We start from the raw sequence: 22,768 nt of genomic DNA, 5'->3' as shown, positions 1-22,768 counted from the left end.
AAAATGTAATACATTTCTGTGACTAAAATGTGTGTCCATTGTACACATGATTGGTGGAAATGTATGAATCCTCTGTTTTGAAGCTTAAAAACCACAATGTTTTTCTGCCAGAAATGTACTACACTACAAAAATCCCCCATATAGCCTGTACAGACTGTTGGGGCAAGTGCTGTTAGCAATCGCCTATAAAAGCCGGCGAGGCACAAGCTGGGGTGGGTGGCCAGCACCATGCCTGGCCACCTTTGTCTCCCCAGTGGTGATGTTTATGCACCGCACCAGGTCATTTGATGTTTAGTCCACCCAGTGGAGGCCCAAGATCAGTTCATATAATCCTCACTGGTATTGACCGCGTGCGTGAATTGAACCCGGGTGATCGTGGTTCGTAGCGCAGCAGGTTAACCACTGCACTACCGCTCCCCACTGCTTTGATCTCACACACCAGCGCCACCTGCAGACTGGAGAGCGGGCTTCTGCCCGAGAAAAAAACCCCCATTAAATCCTGAGATCGCAGCAGCACGAAAATGACGTCACTATCTCAAGATAGCCACAATGTTATCATGAACTCCTGGCTCGCCATCACCCAGGTATAATCGAAGTTGATGGAAGAGTTGAAGCTGGGGTTAATATGCTATAGCCATGGCTTGTGGAAGAAACCTGCCCCCTCGAAACACGACCTCTGCTCGCTCCCCTGTTTGTATAACTAGCCCTGCAAGAGGGTGACCGCTATGACAGCAGGGTCTTTTGAGGCTGGAAGGTGGTCCCTGGCTCACCCTCATCTCTCGGGTGACCTCTGGTGAAACTGCAACCCCAGGCTGGAGATCCAATTGTTCTGCAATGTCACTTGGTGAAGATCCTGCTCGGAGAGGTCCTCTGCTTCATTACCTAATTAGTCGCTGGAGGCAGGTCCATGGGCAATTGTGAAGTGAATGTCCCTGGGACTTCACAGAGGAGCATCTGGAAGGCCCTCTGCAAAGGTTCTGGGGCAGACAGGCTGTCATCCCCTGCCAACTAATTATCCTTGCTCGTGTTGTGCTGAGGTGGGCAATGTCTTCCAAGTGGCTTGGTCAGAGCATGAAAGCCCTGCCCTCGGCATAACACGAGTCATGGAACTGGCCAAATCTGTGAACATTTTCATGACGTGGTGTGGGTTTTAGGAGCCATTCATTTCCAATTCTATTTTCTCTAAATGACAACGGGAGAAGCATTTTGTGCTAAGCATTTGTTTTATTAACGTGAACAATGTTGGTAAATAGGCAATATTACACGAGGAACTTTACATTTGCTTTCAGCAAACATGTGAATATATGTACACTATATATATAAAAAAAACACCATCTCCTGAGCTGCTATAACTATTACACCACAACCAGAAACATTTTAGGGTTTGATATGATCATTAACAAGTACACATCTTCAGGATAAAATGTTATAAACACCCCCATACGAGCTCATGTGTCACAACAGCAGGAAGAAAATCACATGCACGACGTTCAATGAGGAATGTTACGAGGCAACGCCACCAGGTCAGGTGATTAATGAACTTAGGCAATAGGAAATCGAGCAAGGGTTTACAAAAAAAATTACAAAATGTGCATAAAATCCCACGTATCATTAAAGATATGACTGCTAACACCATAACAGCATATCAAAATGCACATCAAGCAGTAAGCACATGATCAAAAAGTTACAATCTACATCTCTTAGCAAAGCTATAGCATTCGACCACTTCCATGCAAACAAGCTGGTAACTGCACGCCTGCAGAGATTACTAAATGTCACTCCCAAAGCACTTGGACTGGTGGTTTGCTAAAATTACAGAAAATTATAGCGGTTGTCTGGCCAACCATTGTTCTTTGCTCAACTCCCCATTAATTTCCACATCAGCCAGGAGTGTGCGCTTGCATGCAGAGCAGCGCTTGATTAACATGCAAACTTACGAAATACTGTATACTGATAATAGTGAGGCTCTTTCAGTGACCAACAGCTGCGAGCAAGTTAATGATTTAAAAATAGACCACTCAATTATGCCAATTGTAAACTGTAAATGGGAATTAAAAAATATTTTGAAGCTTAATCTGCGATTTCCCAGAAGTCTGCCTTTGTAAAAAAAAAAAATCAATTCAGGAAAACCGTAACACTTTTACTGATAGTGCAAAACCGTGAATGAACCAAGCAAGATATGCTCCTTAGCAACTTTCACTCACTATACTGAAGCCAAGCATTAATTTGGTCGTATACTCAAGGTGCTAAACAGGAAACAATGTCAGCAGGCTAATCTTGGCAAGCACTCGGTAAAGCTGCGATGCACTTTTCTTCGTCATAAATCCTCCACCCTTTAGAGACTGCTCAGAGCAAGGGGGGGGGGGGGGTGTGAAGAGAAGTGGCCGAAAGGCGAATGCGACTCCCCTCGAAGCATGCAGATTCATTAATTGCTGCATCAAAGCGTGTAAGACTTGTGTGCAAAGCTGCATGTAATTTAATGGCTGTGTCAGGGGAAATGGAGAGGCTTGCCATGCCACAATACGTCTATCTACTGGTATGACCTCAAACTGGAATGTGCACCCCCTGCTGCTAAAACAGAAGTGAGGCTTTACTGGATGTGATATGAACGAGCCTACTTTAATATTAAAAAGGTAATTCAATAATCATCCGTTAGATCTTTTTCTCAACTTTATTCCTTCCTGTGCATTGTTTACATGTTCTTTTTTGCAAGCCAGAAAATTACGATGTTACTTTTATCACAAAAGACACCTTTGCGAGACATCACTATTAAATCCAGTGACTTGATATTTCAGTTTCCAACAGGTTAACGTGGATGTTAGTGTTTTACGTATAAAGAAAGAAAGTAAAAAATAATTGGAAATAAAATTGCTTTACCCTATATTACCAATGCATGAACCTTAGCAAATGCGAGAACTGGAAATTCAACGCAAACCAATAACAGAAGAAAATCAATGGTTTGCCTACCTCACTTATGAGACTCTACTAGATGGAACCATTAATGTCCATGAGCCAAGGCCAATTACTGCTTTGTTAATATATATATTAATTCACAGGACCTTATTATATTCAAGCCAAAAAAAGATCCACTTAAGTAGTACGTAAGTAATTCTGCAAGCTATTACTTATGAAGATGGTCGTATGCACTAAGGGATTTGTATTTAACTATTACTTTTTTTTATTGCAAGATTGAATTTTCAACATTGTGTATTTCGATTTAAAGCGTTCGTGACTGCAGGGATTCATCTTCTTGGTTCTTTCGGTAAAGTCACGTAGAAGGGAAATAATAAAAGAAAAATTACATGTTTTATTTTATGTTTTTATGTTTTAATTTTATTATTTTATTATTTCCCTTCTACGTGACTTTACCGAAAGAACCAAGAAGATGATGGTGTATGTAGCCAGCGAGGGGAAACCCCAAGCCATGCTCCGTATTAAATGAGTTCCCTTTGCTCACAAACACGGGTGGAGACAGAATGAAGGTGTTTGGGGCATGCAGCTTAACCATCCACGAACCCATGCACCCCAACATCAGCTTCCATTCTTGTGGGGTTTTTTTCCAATTCACTGCATTTGTGGGCCCACACGGCCTTCTAGTTTTACAGGTGGCTATTTTACAATATTGTCACATGCCAGTTACCCATTGGCCAATGTCCCAATACTTTAACCAGCCGGTGTGTGAAGATTAGAGGTAAGCGTTAAATTACTGGACTGCGACGCCTACAGAAACAATGAAGTAATGGCAAGTCCCACTACCATGATGCACTCATCTACCTGCAGTTGATCCTGGCTTTACGTGGCAGTCCTAAATGCAGTCTTACACCGACTTTGTTGTGAGGAAAAGACAATGTTAGCCGTCGTATTAGTGTTCCATATTCACTACCCTTGTGAAAATGTGCTTTATGTTTAGAATCATCGAAACGGTCCGAAAGATGCGAATGCAGGTACGCGTCAAGGAACGTAGCCATGTGTGTGTGCACGTAAAATAAGCGGGCGAGTTCACAGGCTTAAAATTCACATTAGCATGAAACCGAGTGCATTGTGCAAAACCTTGTGCTTAAGGTATCACACCACCTCTCTGAGATTGGCCCATAATGTACGGCAAATGTTATTCACTGTAAAAATAGGATATGACAAAATATAACCCTTCTATCTAATTCTATATTTGTAAGTCTGCCAAGGTTTGGTTGGCCTTTTAGATGTGTTTCAATAAAACTTACTCTACACACACACACACAGACACTTACACACTTGATAAGGTAATATATATTATATATACAAGTGGTTTTAAAGGATTATTTAAAGGTGCAGTCGGTGACTTGAGATTAAAATTAACTTACAAAGGGCTGGCTATGAAATAGACTGGAAGTTTACACCAAACAGCCTGAACAATGTCGGCATGCTGTTGTGCGACTGGTTCAAAATAAAAAAAAACAGGCTTCAGATATGGATGAAGCCTGTCAAGCAGGCTCAAGTGCCAGTCAAAAATAACCGGTGTTGTTTTTATGTTTAAAATTAATTTAGACCATACAGAATTTTGTTTCATCTTTTTTACTGGGATTTGGAGAAGCTCAGCGGCTACATACAGGGTGCTTCAAAACAAATGTAAACACTTCTGAGAATTAGCAACAACCCCACAAGAAATGTGCTGCCTCCGATTTCTGGAGACCACCTGGAGAAGATTCCAGGCACGCGTTGACAACGATGGCAAACAAGTGGAGACTCTTTGCCTTGTTGAAGCTATTAATATACATTTGTTATCATGTTATAATGTATTATCGGTCCTTTTTCCATTAAAGACGAGTCCCATAAACGTCTTCTTGGTTCTTTCGGTAAAGTCACGTAGAAGGGAAATAATAAAATAATAAAAATAAAACAATTAAATTATTCTCAAGACGTTTCGGCCACAATGCAAGCAGCCGTCCTCAGGTGAGGAACAGGTCTGTCGGAAAGACAGAACAGGTCTGTCAGAAAGACAGCATCTTTCCGACAGACCTGTTCTGTTCTTCACCTGAGGACGGCTGCTTGCGTTGTGGCCGAAACGTCGTGAGAATTATTTTATTTTTATTATTTTATCATTTCCCTTCTACGTGACTTTACCGAAAGAACCAAGAAGATGAATCCCTGCAGTCACGAAAGCTTTAAATCGAAATTTAACTCCCATATAAGTGTTTAAAAAAATGTAAGCACCCTGTATATTGAGATGAATAGCAAAGTACAAACAAAACGTTATGAATACGTTTTAACTTGACGGTGAATTTCCCCCGAGACATCCATGACGGGACAAATTTCGCCTTCAATAGCAAGATTCTGTTCCTGGCAATGTCAGACTGCACCTTCAAATGTGTGCTTTTGCAGGGGTAAGATTACAATAAAGAACTAATCATCTCTATGTATATTAAAATTATACATTTTTGGGGGGCAGCTGTTTATGGATAAACATTGGAATAGTTTTGAGTCATTCACTCAGTCTGTTTCCAGCCTCTGACTCTTCTATTAAGTTTCATTTATATATTAATATAAAATTTAGGCAAGGAGGCTGTGTTGCATCACATTAAGAGTTTGTTCATTTCTTATAGACTCTACAATTAAAAAATAAAGGTTTAATATACTCAGCGTTTGCATTAGATGGAATAGTCCCCGGTGTATAATACAATTAGAGGGGTTCCTGGCATTGCTTTTAAAAATGCAATGGATAAAACAAGAGGGGGTAGAGGTGAAAATGCCATTGCCCTATACACACCAATTCTGAATACACTGGATGCCTGAAACATGCCTTGGACACTGTGATGCAGATGGCCAGCAACATTATCAGGGGAAACTTTTGCAACAATCTATTAGAGACAAAGATTTAAATCTGCAGCCCAGCAGGGGCAGAATTAAGCGTGCGACAGATTATTGCATCTTCGCAAAAAAATCCATACAGCAGTCGATTATCTTCAGTCAACTATCGGCAGTACTCATTTAATACCTTATTCACTTGATGATACCTTATTAATTTCACATTTTCTTATCCAATCAATGAAGTTTGAATAAACATGGGGAAAACAACACCTGCTTCAAGGTTGCTGCTGCAAATGTTGCGGTGCTGCAGCTTGTCTCCCATTTGCTGACCGTTTGCATCCCAGTGTTCCGAGGCCTATGGACAACAATAGGGAGAGCAGTGAGACACGTGGGGGGGGGGGGGGGGGGGGGTTAACCACTTTCCCGTTACGATGATGTACGTGTACATCATCAAATTTTCTTCCGGTTCCTTTTCAATGACGTACGTGTACATCAGCAAAACGAAACCGGAAGATAAACTATAACAAAATCACTTTTATCGGTACCAAGGCTCCCACAAGGTCATACAGGAGGGCATGTGGCACAGTTTGGCGCGAGCTATCATACAGGTCGTGTCGCTACAGTTCTCTGCGGTGAGCACAATGTGTTTAAAATCAACGACTCTCCGCCTCTCCTAATAAAATTAAATGCCAAGCCGCTCGCGCGCTCCAAGATTCGGAGGTGAATGGGACACCCAACCCTGAAACTTGCAGACGTCTCTGTAACGGGAAAGGGTTAACCGCGCGGGGGAGGGGTACAATCCACACCTAAGAGAAGCTGTTGTTGTGCGTCTGCCGGCGCCGTGCCGTGCGCAGCTTCTCGAAGCGAGCCTCCATCTCCTCGAGCACCTTGGGCGTGTAGCGCACCACCAGCTTCACCGTCCCCTGCGCCTGCTTCAGCAGCTCCACGGCCTTCTCGTGGTGCTCGCCCTCCACACTCTGAACAAGCGCAGACAGATTCCCCCATGCAGCCTTATTCGCGGCGGGAGCACGCGCTGCATGTGTGTATGAATGTTGAACTTATTTCGCACCGCACGTAACCAACCGTGCTAATGGGGAGGTGCGGGGGAAGAACAACAAATTAAACACAAAAAGCAATTCTAAAGAACACCATTGGAACCTCATTTGCCAGTAAAAATATAATTGTTTTTTTACCCTTCTATCTGGCAACAAAACTGACACCTTTTTTTACAAGGAGTCATGTTTACATAGACCACAATACCTGCAGTCATAATGCAAACAAAAAACATAACTCTGATAATGTGCACTGTCCTTCAAGGACTGCACATTATCAGAGTTATGTGGACATTATCAGAGTTGTGTTTTTTGTTTGCATTATGACTGCAGGTATTGTGGTCTATGTAAACATGACTCCTTGTAAAAAAGGTGTCAGTTTTGTTGCCAGATAGAAGGGTAAAAAACCCATTATCAGTTCTAAAGAAATTAGTTTGTAAATCTGGATTAAAAAATGCACAGCTCCAGCGGCTTCCTCATATCGGAAGGAAGAGAGTTCCAGGCGGCTGCAGAAGCGCATGTGCTGTAAGCAATCACCGACTAATACCAGCCTTAGCAAGGCACGCGAGGGGGTGGTGCAGCCGGCGCCCTGCTTGCAGAGATGAGAAGCCTGTGACAGATTCAGACAGCACTTGCCACTAATGGCCATTGATGAAAATAAAACGCCGGTTGCTGGGCGCAGTCTGCTAACCGCTGCGTTATGCGTAAACATCTGTGAACACTAAAAGAGCAATGAACTGTCAACTAACTATCAGGTGCGCGCACATGAACGTTGCTGAAATGTAACACACATAAATACATGGAAACACTCAAATACAGAGGACACCACTGTTTAACATTATAGACGGTGCATACAAATGCTACGGGTGAGCACCCAATAAAGTAAAGCATGGCCACAATGGGGTCACATAACCACCACCCGCGCGTGCCTGGCCATTTTTGTCAGCCCAGCTCACACACAATGCCAGGCCCTCCACTATAACGGATTTACGCTTACAAGAGTCTACTTTAGATTCCTACAATGCAAAAGAATGAAAGTGGCTTCACACAAAAAAGCTGAAAGGAAACTGCTCACAGCTGTGCTACTCTTTCTCACAGTGTTGATCTTCTTTCGCACCGTACGTAGCCAACCATGTTAATTTGAGGTGCGGGGGGAAGGGCAGAAACGAAACACAAAAAGCAGTTCTAAAGAAATTAATTTGCAATTAAGAGTTTAAATTGCATATCTCCAGCGGCTTCCTAATATTGGAAGGAAGAGCGTTCCAGATGGCCGCGGAAGAGCATCTGCAAGCACGCAATACAGTGACTGCCTTTATTCGATGGTTAGCCAAAAGACGCTGCGAAGATGACCAGAGTTTGCATGATGGCTTTTATGCTCAGCAAGGTGTTGTGGTTCATTTGTGGCAAACACTTTGTGTGTAATGAGCACGACCTAATAATTTATTCGTTCGACAAACGGAAGCCAATGCAGCTCGGCGGGGAACGGACAGATACGGTCGGATCTTTCAGTACCCGTCACGATACGTGAATTTTATACGCGCTGCAGCTTGCGATAAACACTTCAGCATCTTTCGAGACGAAGAGCGATCTCGGCGAGCCAATTCGCATCTCACTGGACGGCACTTTCGTCGTCACTCACTGCTAACGCAAACGTACGAGCAGACCCATGAGCAAACCCATGTGGGACTCCGTGCCATTTAATGTGTTTTGGCATCACAGTCGGGGGGCTGTACGCCAACAAGGCGCACGCCCTGCAGTGTGAGAACTCCAAGGCGCATGCGTCACAGTCGGGGGGCCGTTTTTCTTCCGAATGCAGATTAAATGCACAAAAAACTAAAAGTTATTAGCGGAGAACGTGCACATGAAGAAGGGTGAATGTCGCCAGCTGCAATAGCCCATCATCTGTTCTCGGACCCAGTGAGCACATCGTGTGGAACACATTAGCATGGCACGCACGCATAGCCGGACAAACTCCAGGTGATTTCAACGCTGGTGCACCGACGTATATTATTACAGACAAGCACAACACGGTCCCTGTAACACAGTCAAGACGGTATAGCTAGTGTCATGGTCATACTATACCATGCGATACAATGGATTCACATGCGTGTAAATTGTGGAAAAAGCATTGTCAATGCACCATGTTGCATGGTGAGAAAAGAAGGTTTAATATGGCGGTGGTTAAAATATGGTTAAAGAATATTTAACTGTGAACATACAATAATGACACTATTAAAAGCAAAGATTCAGAATCAGATTGTACTGCCAGGCCAGATGCAAGCACCCATTACAAAACCACCAAGGCAATCACTGCCGTTATTATATGCTGTGTATAACACGGCTGACCTCATGGGGTCTTTCATAGGTTTAATGTAAAGATCCAACTATGAACCATCTGTGCCTAGAATGTTCTGTCATTCAGTGGTGAGCGTTGGATTGGGAGAGACTAGATTAAAGAGGCAATTGTGTGTCTTGTTTATATAAGACGCTTAAGAGATTACTGTACATACAAATATCACTATTGAGCACAGGGGAGAATACTGTACATTAAAATTAGAACACGTGTCATTAGTGTTGTCATTTCCCTTGGAAGCAATAATTTAAGCAAAAAAAAGGAATTCGCCAATGGCACTGCCTTCAAATAAAAACATATCAAAGGCCCTACTTCAGAGCACACAACATGACAAAGGGTAATTGCCCAAAACATCGCCGATTATATATTTTGTTTGTTCTTACAAGGCAGTGGCACTGACGAATGCGAGAATGTGTGCTAATTATGCTTGTGCACCACTGTCACGAAGCACCACCAAATAGTTTGTTAAAATTCAAGCTACCAAAAACTGACCACTGTTATCCCCACTCTACCTTAAGATCCCTTGTTAAAAGTTCCCTAACTTACTGTCTGCAGCCCTGAGGCATTTGTGATTTGCCAATTGCCAGTCGTTCTTTCCCAAAGTGTCTTTCTGCTCAACTGAGCATTGGCCTAAGTAGTCATCTCCCCTCTCATCCCTGAGCTCATGGTGAAAATCCCATTAAGGCGTTAACACCGGAGGTAACCGTTACACCAAACGTGAATTGTTCCTTCACCAACCAGCAATGTGTTTGCACCACTGGTGACTTCTCACCAAGCGATACTACTCAAGAGCGGTTGTTGTATTGAGAGGCCTCTTCCATAGGGATGTGGAACTTCTCCCACTGGCTCAGAATCACCAACAAAGCATCATGCCCCATACTTGTTCAAATTGTGACATGGGTATCCTGATGAAAACGTCATTTCGAGGCCAATTGCATTATACGAGTGTCATCATTTCAGCGCAGGTGAAAGTTTACAACTCAAAGTCATGGCAGTGGTGAACGAGCTCCCTGTCCTCACCACGCCGTTGACGGAGAGAAGCTGGTCCCCGCGCTTGAGGCCACCCTGCCGGTCGGCCACGCCGCCGGGGATGATGCGGGAGATGTATATGGGTGAGTTTTGCTCTTTTCCACCCATGATGTTGAAGCCCAGGCCCTCGTCGGTCTTGGGAAGTTCCACCACGCGAGGGTGCGCGTGTCCTTCGCTTGCCGCAAATGCCGCCACGGTGGCCTGCACGGCCCCCGCACACACAACAGTTAATCTGCTCTGCCACTCCAGACTTCCAGAGGGCACAGGATGCGACTGCATGTGCACAGCAAGCGGACCCCATGGTTGTCCTTCACCCGGCACCTCCGATTAGCACGGTTGGCTACGTACGGTGCGAAAGGACGTTCAACATACATGGTGCAATCCCAATGCCTCTAAACCAGATCATAAAAAATTGGGCATTGAGGGGTCATACTCTGGTTTGCCAGAAGGCAATACAGCAAAAAAGCACACTCCACCTGTTCTGTCTGTATGGGATAGTGTTTCCCCCAAGCATGCATGGATTTTTTTTCTGGGTGCCCTGGTTATTCCCCCATATATAAACTGTCATTAATTGGCTGATAACACTTTCATCGCAGAGCTTGGGTAATTATTGGCACAGACTCGTCACGTGGTTGCCTTCCTGCTTGTCTGTGGTTCCTCATCGTGCCTCCGAGTCATTCTCTCGCTACGACAGCGTGCAAAAATATTATGCAGCGCATACGTTGAAATCATGATAAATTACACATCTAGTTGCCATTAATGGCAAGAGGTAAAGTCTGAGAATTTTCGGGGCCACTCAACAGGCAGTGTCTTTCTGATAAAATCAGTAATGGCCAAGTGGTCATCTCCATTGGCAGCCTGAGCCAGCGATGTAAATTCCACAATTTCCATGGTGGGAGCCAGGATCTCCACAGCATGACCACCGTTGACCAACCACATCGTTACATTTGTTAAACCCCAGGTGTAATAGGCCGAAGTGGACAACCCTCAACCACTTGAGGATAGGGCCAGGGAAGATGAAGCCACTTGCTCCACAAGTGGAACGTGAGGAGCAGCCTAAATTGTGACTGTGGCCACCACTCAAGTCAGACGATTTCCCCACATACTGAACTCCTTGGCCTGAGAGAGATCCATTGTGGTATCGCGACCACTCGCTCCACCTCATTTGAAGCCGTTGAATGAATCGCTAATCTCGACATGAAACTACAACTGCTTTCCCAGCCATGCGAAGATCACGAACCGAGATTTTAACGTACAACTTTCCAATTGCCTACCGCTGTAACCTCATTCAAGCCTCAAGCAGTGGGTGCCATGATTATGTAAAGAAATGATTGTCCACTCAGTGTAGGATTTTTAAACGAGTACTCAATGAACCCAGCGAGCTACAAGAGGGAGTGGTGTGGCCAACATTATATGGGACTGCCTATGTAGCCACAGGTTTGATGGACAGGGGTGAAGGGTTAGTGGTAGGATCCTCTGTTGAAATACCACTCTTTGGTGCAGACACACATTGACAGTTGAGGCACAATGATGCCCATTCCGAGTGCAAGCAGTGTCATTTTTCTTTGGCATTGCAGTGCCACGAGAACTTGATGATGTAAGCAAGTGCACGATAGAGCAAGAGCCATTATAAAAAGCAGCAACTGCCAAAATCTTCAACAAAACTAATTTTACATGCACCAATTATTTATGGAGGAATTCATTTTCATGTTTTTTTCCTTCCGAATAAACAAACATGCTTTCATGAAGCCCATTTTAATGAGGGTTCTACTGCATTGGAATGAGTGAAGGGATACGATGTATAATGGTATGCAGCATAAAAATAAATTACATTACTGCACTCATTATATCCTTGCCCATGGAAGAACAAAGACATGAAGAAAAACCTCTTCATATTTACATAACGCATCAACTGAATGTGTATTGCTCCTTACCGCTAAGTATATTTGCCATCTGTAATGATCTTTTTCACGTAATGCAACTTATGAAGCACAGCATGTTGTATATTGCAATGGCATCGTAAAACTGCATTGCTGTACACATTTTAATCAAATCTACATTCAATAAACTAGCATGATATCTAGCCTGATGGTTACTCAAGCCAGAGTAAGTAATAAATAGGTTTCAACTTGCATTTCAATACATATTGAATGACATTTATACAGAACAACAATAGACCAGAGTAAAACACATTTTGTATAAACCTAAATATTTAAATATTAATATATCAGTATCTTTACTTTAAAATTGTATGCATTAAAATGTGCAAATCGTAAATTCCCTAAGATGTATATTGAAACATTTTCATGAAAAGTGTGTTACAAATCACACACGCAACCATATTTTTGTGCATGGAATCAGTTACGATCTTAAAGAGCTGGAAACAGTAGCATCCAATCCATTAGTCTTAGTAGGGACATCAATCGTCACCTCTACAGCAAGCGACCATTAATGAAGATTGTAGATTTAATAATAGGGTTTTTCCCCCTTTTTTCTGGCAACAAAACTGAAACCTTTTACAAGGATTCATGTCTGCATTAACCACAATACTTGCAGTCTAAATGCAAAAAAAACACACTATGATAATAAATGCATTGTCCTTGAAACTGATTGGTCCACACCAAGGGACGGCTTTCATATATTATCATAGTGTGTTTTTGTTTGCATTTTGACTGCAAGTATTGTGGTTAATGCAGACATGAATCCTCGTAAAAAGGTTTCAGTTTTGTTGCCAGAAAAAAGGGGAAAACCCCTATTATTATATTTTGATAGTGGCAAAGGAGGTCTAATGATGATTGTAGATTTGCTACGGGCTGTCGGATTATGGGTTTCAGTTTTACCTTTGCGGTGGCACTTGCTCTGACCTCTGCACTGCCACTGATGCCGACTGTCTCGTACACATGTTCATAGACCTGACAACACGCACACATGTGCACGCACAACAACAACAAACTCGCGCTTGCTACGCATCGGGAAAAAGGCAGGGCAATCATTGCAAGTTTGCACGTCGCTGTCAAAACTCAAAGAGTCAGAAGATATGGAAAGGCCATTGCTGTCATCTCTGTTTAGGAAAGATCACTACTTTGGTGATTTGTCGAGTTTGAGGGCACAGAGTAGAAGTGTAGATTTCATTAATTGGCCTCAATGCTCAAATAAGCCGGGATTCCTAGTGATGATCAATATAGCAAGCAACGTCATACAGTATAATGAACAGCATCAATGCAATTACACTAATTGATCAAACACAGCTCATGGTGAGGTAATCAATATCCAGAGTTGCTCAATTTTAACTGTACTGGTGTGTGTACTAACACTGTTGAGATGTCCAAATTCGAGTCCAATATTACTAATGAACCGCGTATAGGACACTTTGATATCCACCTAAATGATGTGTGGTAGGAGGGAAGACTTGCATTATATTCAGTATATAATTATCATTGTTTTGAAATGAATGAACTCCAATTGACTGCCGTAAGATGCACCTGAATTGCACGATCAGCTACACAACACATTATGCCGTTGGCGGTCAGAAACACAAAATGTGGATGTCTTTCACAAACACAGGCACTGCTGACAACATGCTTAGCATTTGGATTTACACGCTATATTATTTAATCCAAAAAAGCTACACATTTTTTCCTCCAACCTAGTTCTGTTTTTTAAATTCCAACAGGAATGATAACAAAGCTACAAGGGTATGAGCTACAACATGGCTGCAGGTTTACTGAACAGGCCCATTGTTTGTCAACCGTGCTGCAGTTGTAAATGTGAACCCTCAGAGATAAGACAGAGGCCAATATAAAGCAAGCTGTTGGCCAGTTGTGCTAATGGGGACACAGGCTCCACGTGCAGCTAGCCTCCCATGGGTGCAGGTAAAAAAACAGCTCATTGTGACTCACTCTGTAAACATCACCGGTAACATCTAGCCTGCATATTCGCCAATTAATTCATTGTTATATTCATAACAAGCACAAATTGACCTTAAAAAGCAGAGAGGCGTGGGTGAATATATTAAAGAAAAGTCTTCACATTCAGATAGAAGGTCGACACCAACGCCAATGTTGCACAGTGAACGAGGGATTGAATTCCAGGCGACTAAAGCTGTGACAGCAGCAGCGACCTTTGCCTCGTCCAGTTCGAGAGACGTTGGGGTTCGGACAAGGAGGCCACTTTTCACAGATCAGAGGCTGTGAGATGGAGCGTACGATGAGACGACAAGCACTTACTAGGCCAGTTGAAAGCTTTTGCGACTGCAGGGATTCATATTCTTGGTTCTTTCGGTAAAGTCACGTAGAAGGGAAATAATAAAATAATGAAAATAAAACATAATAAAATAAAAATAATGCTTTCTTTTTATTATTTTATTATTTCCCTTCTACGTGGCTTTACCGAAAGAACCAAGAATATACTTACTAGGCCATTTGACCCAATACATGTGCTATGGGCAGCGACGTTGTACAAGATGTGTTGTTGAACTGGAAGCCAGTGAAGAACAATTAGAACGTCTGTGGAACGGATAAACTCATGGGTCATGTCCAGTGCCGAGCACTGTGTGGGCGAGGCAATTTTGGATGCACTGCTGACGCTTGAGATGTTTTTGTGGACATGCTGGAGAAGACAGCGTTGCAATAGAGTCCATTCTGGCTCTGACGATAGAGCAGGTGATGGTGTTTGCCAACTCAGTATTCAGGAGAGAACGAATATGACGAAGTCCAGCAGTGGTAATGTCCATTGTCTGCTACTGTTTAGAAATAAAAACAATAGAGTGTGATACATAGCTACGGAGGTGATGGTGTTTGCCATCTCGGTATTCAGGAGAGAACGAATATGACGAAGTCCAGCAGTGGTAATGTCCATTGTCTGCTACTGTTTAGAAATAAAAACAATAGATTGTGATACATAGCTGCGGAGGTGATGGTGTTTGCCATCTCGGTATTCAGGAGAGAACGAATATGACGAAGTCCAGCGGTGGTAATTTCCATTGTCTGCTACTGTTTAGAAATAAAAACAATAGATTGTGATACATAGCTGCGGAGGTGATGGTGTTTGCCAACTCGGTATACAAGAGAGAACAAGAGAGAACAAGAGAGAACGAATATGATGAAGTCCAACATGGTGGTAATTTCCATTGTCTGCTACTGTTTAGAAATAAAAACTATAGATTGTGATACATAGCTGCAGAGCGGCATGCAGTTTAAAGCGTAACTTTAATGAGTACGTAGCTGCTTTGTGCTTACTCCCTTCTATTTTAGACCATGTGGAGTCATGTAGTGGTGGTATCTTAGACTGCCAAAAGTATGTGGGGAAGTGCATTATTATAGCATTCACAGAAATAATCCTGCAATTAACAAAATGTACATTTACGACAAACCGCAGTCTATTCTTAATCAAACAAAGAGATTACAAAGTTAATGACACATTATGTAAAAAACAACCATTTAAGACAAGGTCAAGAATATAACCCTATTAAGTATTTGTTTTTTACTCCCTGCATGGCAAAAATCCAATGTTACCAACTGCCTGATTATAATGTTAGGAATGTCAGCTGTGATGCTTCTCAGCTTCGAAGCTGAGAACATGTTAATCCATTGTTGAATATCTGAATCAATTTTAAGTGTTGAATTTTCGGGTATAAAAACTGGAATCTACATCCCTCTATAACCTTGCAACATTACATCTACCAAATTAAGCATGAGCCCAAATATTAAGTATACACCTGAACAGCAGAGTGTATTCAAATGATAGGTCTGTGCGCACACTGCGGCAGACCTCAAGCAATATGCTTATAATCTATTTTTCGGCTTATCTGCCCCCAGAGAATTAAAACGTGAAAAATGTGTAACAAGGTATGGTCCTTTGCATGATGACGCAGGCAACAGTCTGCAATGCTCACCTCTCGTATGGCAGTACAAAACTCGCTCTGCAGAACCCTTTGAAGTGCCTGCAGCTTCTCTGAAGGCACCTCGCCACTCCGCTGTAACTTTTCCAAAAGCTCTATTGCTCGCGCAATGTCTGTAGGGAAGAAATATTATCATTAGCATTATTACAAGCATGCAGAGGCAGAGACACCACGGGAAATCGGTGACGAAAATCAATGCCCTTCCTTGTAAGATGCACAATGCAGTGGGGCTCAATAACAAGGTGCTAGAAAATCATTAAATATTCCTGTTATGGAACAGAACCTTGCTCCAATGCAGTAAAAGATAAAGGATTGTTACACACTGTGCAAAGTGTCCAGCGCAAGTCAATTTTCCCAAATGACAAACATTGATGTGAAGTCTATGTGACATGAAGCTCAAGAAATACTAAAAAGGAAATCACAAAGTTGCAAGTTCTTGAACTGCTGGTAAAAAAAATTGCACATTTTCAATTTCATTCAATTTGTGTCAAGGTTCAGAATGGACATTTGTCGGAATTACTCAGGGTCGACATTGAGGGAGCACCAATTGAACAATAATTTGGCACAATCATATATAATTCCTTAGCAGGGCCTTACAGACAAAGCCACAGTTCACCAACACCCATGCCAAGTCCACAAGCCTTTGCAGCACACGCAGCAAATGAGCTTTGTGATTCAAGCCCGCAAGTGTTTACAAAAAAGTTTAGACATGCACGTTGCTTAAATACAAGATAAATAATAGGTAAACATTTTTTTCGAGATTATAGCATTAGAGACAATTAATCGACTTTGTATCATTTAAAGGAATGGTCTACAATCCCAGGAAATCATTTATTGGCTTTGGTTACTGAAGCATCCTTTTCCAGCAATCAATTAATCTGATGGAAGGGTGCAGACAGCTTCAGTAATTGCAGGCTCAGCGCTCACACACACTTAATCACCGAATTCTGTTTTATAGGCCCCATTAAAATCCAATTGTAAGAAAAGCTCACAAATCAAAACTCACATTATATGCATAATTCAAAAGCACAATCATCGCCATTAACATCATCATGACCATGTTCTTTAAAAAAACATTCATCATAACCATCAGCATTATTTTTTTACACGACGACCATCAATATAACAAAACATATTCAGCATATCCATGCTCCAATGAGAACTGACTAGTGTTCATCTCTGTGCTCCTGAACTAGTGTTGGAAACTGGTACACTAATGATGGTGGGGGCTTGTCTCCCATTCTTATTCACACAGGCCTTATGGAACAAGAGCTAATACTGACATCCTATCATGTGGTGCTCATTGTATTCACCCCAAAGGGACAAATAGCGTAGGTGAGTCGGCTCCAGTCCTGGGCTTAAAACTCACAATTTTATGATTGTGAGGTCGAGTACTGAAATGAAAGCATTACCAAGCCATATAAAACTGATATACAGTACTCGTTGCGTCTTTCCGTAAAGTCACGTAGAAAGATAATAAATTAAATAATAGAATACGACGTTTCTATTGCAACACAAGCAATCGTCATCAGGTAGAACTACATTTGAGAGAGAGCCAAAACACAGACACGAGACACACAGACAGGCAAGCAGAGAGAGACAACACAGAGACACACAGAGAGAGACACACACATCATAGACATGTGTAGACATATGTTGTGCGTCTGTGTGTCTCTGTGTTGTCTCTTTCTGTGTCTGTCTGTGTCTCCGTGTCTGTGTTGTCTCTCTCTGCTTGTGTGTCTGTCTGTGTGTCTATGTTGTGTGTCTCTCTCTCTGCTTGTGTGTCTCTGTGTCTGTGTTTTGTCTCTCTCTCAAATTTAGTCCTACCTGATGACGATTGCTTGTGTTGCAATCGAAACGTCGTATTCTATTATTTAATTTATTTTCTTTCTACGTGACTTTACCGAAAGAACCAAAGAGTAATTCCTACAGCCACGAAAGCTTCAAATCAAGTTTGATATACAGTACTCAATGAAAGTTAAATGTATTACAGGACCAGTGGTCTTGCTTATGATAACAAAATGAGAAGGGTCTAAAAACACATGAACATAAAGACACCAGGAAAGCACAAAGCTAAAAACACACAGATCAGCACAAGTGGTACACTTCTGAGGAAAATCTAATTATAAGAAAATGACAGATTAATCTGTCGGAAATTGTAGACCCTGAATTAAAATGTGATGCATGCGTAATCATATTACTCGCGTGGATAATTCCATGCACCCTCCAATGCAGTATTTGACAGATATTGCCTTAACCAACGAATATAACATTGTTTATGGGCTTTCACTTAAGCTTTGCCATCTTTAAGAGCATAGTCACTTAAAAGCAGGCATTCTCCTCCTCTATCAAGGTATGGTCACGTCAAATAATTAACAGTGTCGACGTGTTACCCAACGAGATGAAGAGTGAGAAAAGCCAGCCCAGTAACTTTGACTCAAGGGCATCGCGCCTTTTTAAAGTTGTCCAACATCTTGAGGAATTCAAAGCATCCAGAACCCTACAGAAACTGAACTACAACAAAAACTAACTTTTTTTTAATTTTACCTGGTAAGGCCCACTGAGCAAAAAAAATATTTTTTCAGAAGCGACCTGGACACAAATGACAGCTCAACGAAGTGGCTTAACATGTAGGAAATGTATAGCAGTAGCCATATACTCTCTAAAGGCATGTTCATTTTAAATGTGGAGGGAAAACCGGAGGACCAGGAGAACAATCCACGCAACCATGGGAGAACATGCAAACTCCAAATATAAAGCAGGCGTCAGGTTCGGGATCGAACCCACGACCTCCGGCAAGGATAGGCGAGAGGGTGAAACCTAGGGCACTCTAAGTTTGAAGAACGTGGCTCATTACAATAATACACAAAGTAGAACAAATATACAGATGGTACAAATACAGATTAGCACGGTTGGCTACGTACGGAGCGAAAGAAGTTTAACGTAATGTATCGATCAGTCTTTTCCAATACTGTACACCATAAATACGTTTTATATTACAAACTCACGTCATGGTAAGTTGTTACAGTATATGCCTTACAAGACAGATAATTGTAAGCGTACATTTAAGAGTATTCTTCATGTACACCACATGGTATACACACCGTAATGAGAATATATGGACGTAGTGTGTTTTACAGTTTAAAAACTGCAGTAATGTATATTACCAAGTCACAGTGCCCCCCATTCAACCACTAAATTGGGTGGTGCCAATCATTTCTGATAGCTCTGAGCCAATGATGGAAAGTCCACATTTATACGAGGGGGGTTTCGTGAATTTATACTACAACCATATGGATATATATGTATCCACCTGGTTCAATTATATCAGTTTCTTGTCCATTACACGAAGACATGATGACCATGTGGGAACTTTCACAGTGAGCGTTGCACCACCGTGTGTCAAGAACAGCCCTGGATGATGATGATGGCATCAGAATTCCTTGGAAAGTCACTTCAAAGGAATGTTTTGCCCATTTAGCGACACACCTTTTTATAAAACCACAAAAAGGCGTGTGTCGCTTATTGGTAAACCCAAACTACTCATTCTAGGAGTTGGATTAAGCTTAAGAGTTACAAAAAATATACAATGTTTGAACAAATCACTACACCTGAAAGAAGCCAGTTTAAGCACGGATGGCTGAAACCCACATTCGAATCTCACCAAGGTGCCTTTCTGTGGGCCAAGAGACACCCATAACCCAGTGAATGAACCCAGGAACTAAGTGTCTAGGACTCTCAATGACATTGGATAGGCAACCCTAAAGGCCACCCGGCCACCTTCTGTTGCCTACCCTCAACTGGGTTTTTATTGACCCCGATGGGCCGATAAAAGGGAGACGGACCCCGTGGGGAATTTATAATATAAGGGATTTATATTATAAGGGATTTATATTATAAGGGATTTATATTATAAGGGATTTATAAGATAGGGATTTCAACTCGCATACTCGCAGCCTATCCATGTATACACTCCCTGCTAACTATCAACCAGGTTAGAGTTACATGCACCCACAATATAACAACCTTTAACAGAGGGTTTAGGGGTGGGGGGCACACAAGTTATATTTATAGCTAACGCCTATTAAGAGAACAGCACGACACACCGGCCGCCTTTATCTTCCCAGATCTGATGTCTATCAGCATCGCAGCCACCGGGCTGAGCCGACTGAGAGGGGAGAGACATTCGAGACAGATTCAGATGGAACTTGTCACCAGGGGTTACATTGTTTCATTATTTATCCGGGTCGTTAACAGACTGAAGGTGACGGCAGGTGACTTGCTAAGGATAGTGGGCCACGGACGTAGCGACAGGGGGCAATAATCCTGGACTCTGCGGTGTGCCGAATTGTGGGATACATTTCCAGAGTCGCCGGCATCGTGCGTTGGATACTCGATGTGGTGTGCCCACCACCACCACACAACCACCACAACCACACCACCACAACACTACCACCACACCACCACCACCACACCACACCACGACCACCACCAAACCACGACCACCACCAAACCACGACCACCACTACACCACCACACCACCACAACCAGCCCACCACCACCACCACAACCAGCCCACAACCACCCCGCCACCCACCACCACCACAACCACCCCACCACCACCACCACAACCAGCCCACAACCACCCCGCCACCCACCACCACCACAACCACCCCACCACCACAACCACCACCACGACCACCACCCCACCACCACCACACAACCACCCCCACACAACCACCCCCACCACCACAACCACCCCACCACCACAACCACCCCACCACCACCACAACCACCCCACCACCACCACCACCACAACCACCCCACCACCACCACCACAACCACCCCACCACAACCACCCCACCACCACCACCACCACAACCACCCCACCACCACAACCACCCCACCACCACAACCACCCCACCACCACCACAACCACCCCACCACCACCGGCTGCTCGCCACTGACGTTATCCGGAACCAGACATCGAATCTGCGCGGGTATTTTTTGTTTCACACCGCAACTTAACACTGCCCGGCCACTCAATCATCGCAACACAACATCACACACAGAGATGACCGCGGAGAGTACTCAACACGCCAGAGAGTAACTACGAGCTGCTGCTGCTGCTGTAGTAGTAGTAGGAGCCCCGTGCTAACGTCGGTGGCTGTGGCGGCGATGTCGCCACACGAAGACGGCGCTCACCTCTCTCGAGGCGGAGCGGCTCCATTGGCACCGTCGCCATAGTCGCCCTGCGAGTCGCGGGGTGCGGGGAGGAGGAGAGGGCCTCCTCGCCCCTCCCACTGCCTCAGCGAGACAGCCTATTGGCTCCCGGCTGCACCACGTGCCCTCCGCGGCGTCCTCTTATTGGCTTCGCTTGGTCACGCCTCCTCCCCCAACCGCCCCGCCTCTTTCGCCTTCGCTCCGCGCTCATTGGCTGAGAGCAGAGTTTGACCTGGACGGTCCAACAGAGCTGAAGGCGTTGTGATTGGTCAACGTTAGCTTATGGGCGTGGCACGATATGGAAATTTTCCCGGAAGACGCGTTGCTACTTAATATTCATAGGCTGCTTAATATTCATAGACTGCTTAATATTCACAACCTGCATTTTTATTTAAAGCTTTCGTGACTGCAGGGATTCATATGCTTGGTTCTTTCGGTAAAGTCACGTAGAAGGGAAATAATAAAATAATAATAAATAATAACATTTTTTTTATTTCCCTTCTACGTGACTTTACCGAAAGAACCAAAAATATATATTCATAACCTGCTTAATATTCATGCGAGTTGAGAGTTTGTTGGTGTTGGGCATGGCCAATATCACAATCAGTATATGATCCTTATGGCGGTACCCCGGTGTACCAAATGATACAAACTGGTCGAGGCAATTAAATCTTTTATTTCTGGGACATTCATACTTTTTAGTTCTTTCCGAAAGAACCAACGTGTATGGATCCCTGCAGTCACGAAAACTTCAAATCTAGATTACTGGGACATTATACTGGTAGGAACCCACTGGTTCGTCGTGCAGGGAGGGCTGGGTGGAGAGGGTGGGGAGGGGCTGGGTGGGGCTGGGTGGGAGGGGAGGGGGGAGGGGGTGGGGAGGGGCTGGGTGGGGAGGGGCTGGGTGGGGGGTGGGATGGGTGGGGCTGGGTGGGGAGGGTGGGGCTGGGTGGGGAGGGGCTGGTCACCCCGTGGTGCCCTTATAAAACTCAACGTTTAACCTACTCACGCCGGCTTGTGCCCGCCCTCACAGTCGGCATATTTGCGGAATACACCACGCCGCCGTGGTGTATTTAAATGTACAGGGTTTGAGTGCCGCGGTGGCGAAATGTTAACTCTCTCGCCTGGTATGCAGGTGGTCGTGGGTTCGACCCTTGACGCCTGCTGCTGTATATTTGTAGTTTGCGTATCTCTCTCGTGGATTTTATCTCTGGGTCCTCCGATTTATTTCCCTCCACGTTTCGAGGACAAGAAGCCTTTAGAGTTTAGAGTATGGGGCCGTCCATAAATGACGTCACGCGATTTTGGACTATTTTTGACCCCCCCCCCCACCTTCGTCACGCGACGTCACAATAAGTCAGACACCCCCCCCCCCTCAAATATGACGTCACAAAGCTCTGCCTCCCCCCACCCCCCAAAATAAAACAT

The 22,768-nt window shown here is 43.6% G+C and overlaps 1 protein-coding gene across 1 annotated transcript; it reads right to left on the bottom strand.

Annotated features, from left to right (window-relative positions):
- Positions 1-1,204: 1,204 nt before the first annotated feature.
- Positions 1,205-21,443, bottom strand: LOC133350334 (protein lin-7 homolog C). The gene is made up of 6 exons (XM_061564586.1): positions 21,323-21,443; positions 16,112-16,230; positions 13,059-13,130; positions 10,210-10,419; positions 6,591-6,761; positions 1,205-6,139 (listed from the first exon to the last, which is right to left on the bottom strand). The coding sequence occupies exons 1-5, from the start codon at positions 21,360-21,362 to the stop codon at positions 6,591-6,593; spliced, it is 612 nt and encodes a 203-aa protein (XP_061420570.1). The 5' UTR covers positions 21,363-21,443; the 3' UTR covers positions 1,205-6,139.
- Positions 21,444-22,768: the final 1,325 nt, after the last annotated feature.

The sequence above is a fragment of the Lethenteron reissneri genome, chromosome 33, assembly GCF_015708825.2.
Source record: "Lethenteron reissneri isolate LAM-NWPU_2019-01 chromosome 33, ASM1570882v1, whole genome shotgun sequence".
NCBI lineage: Eukaryota > Metazoa > Chordata > Hyperoartia > Petromyzontiformes > Petromyzontidae > Lethenteron > Lethenteron reissneri.
This window is presented reverse-complemented; position numbering and strand designations above follow the sequence as displayed.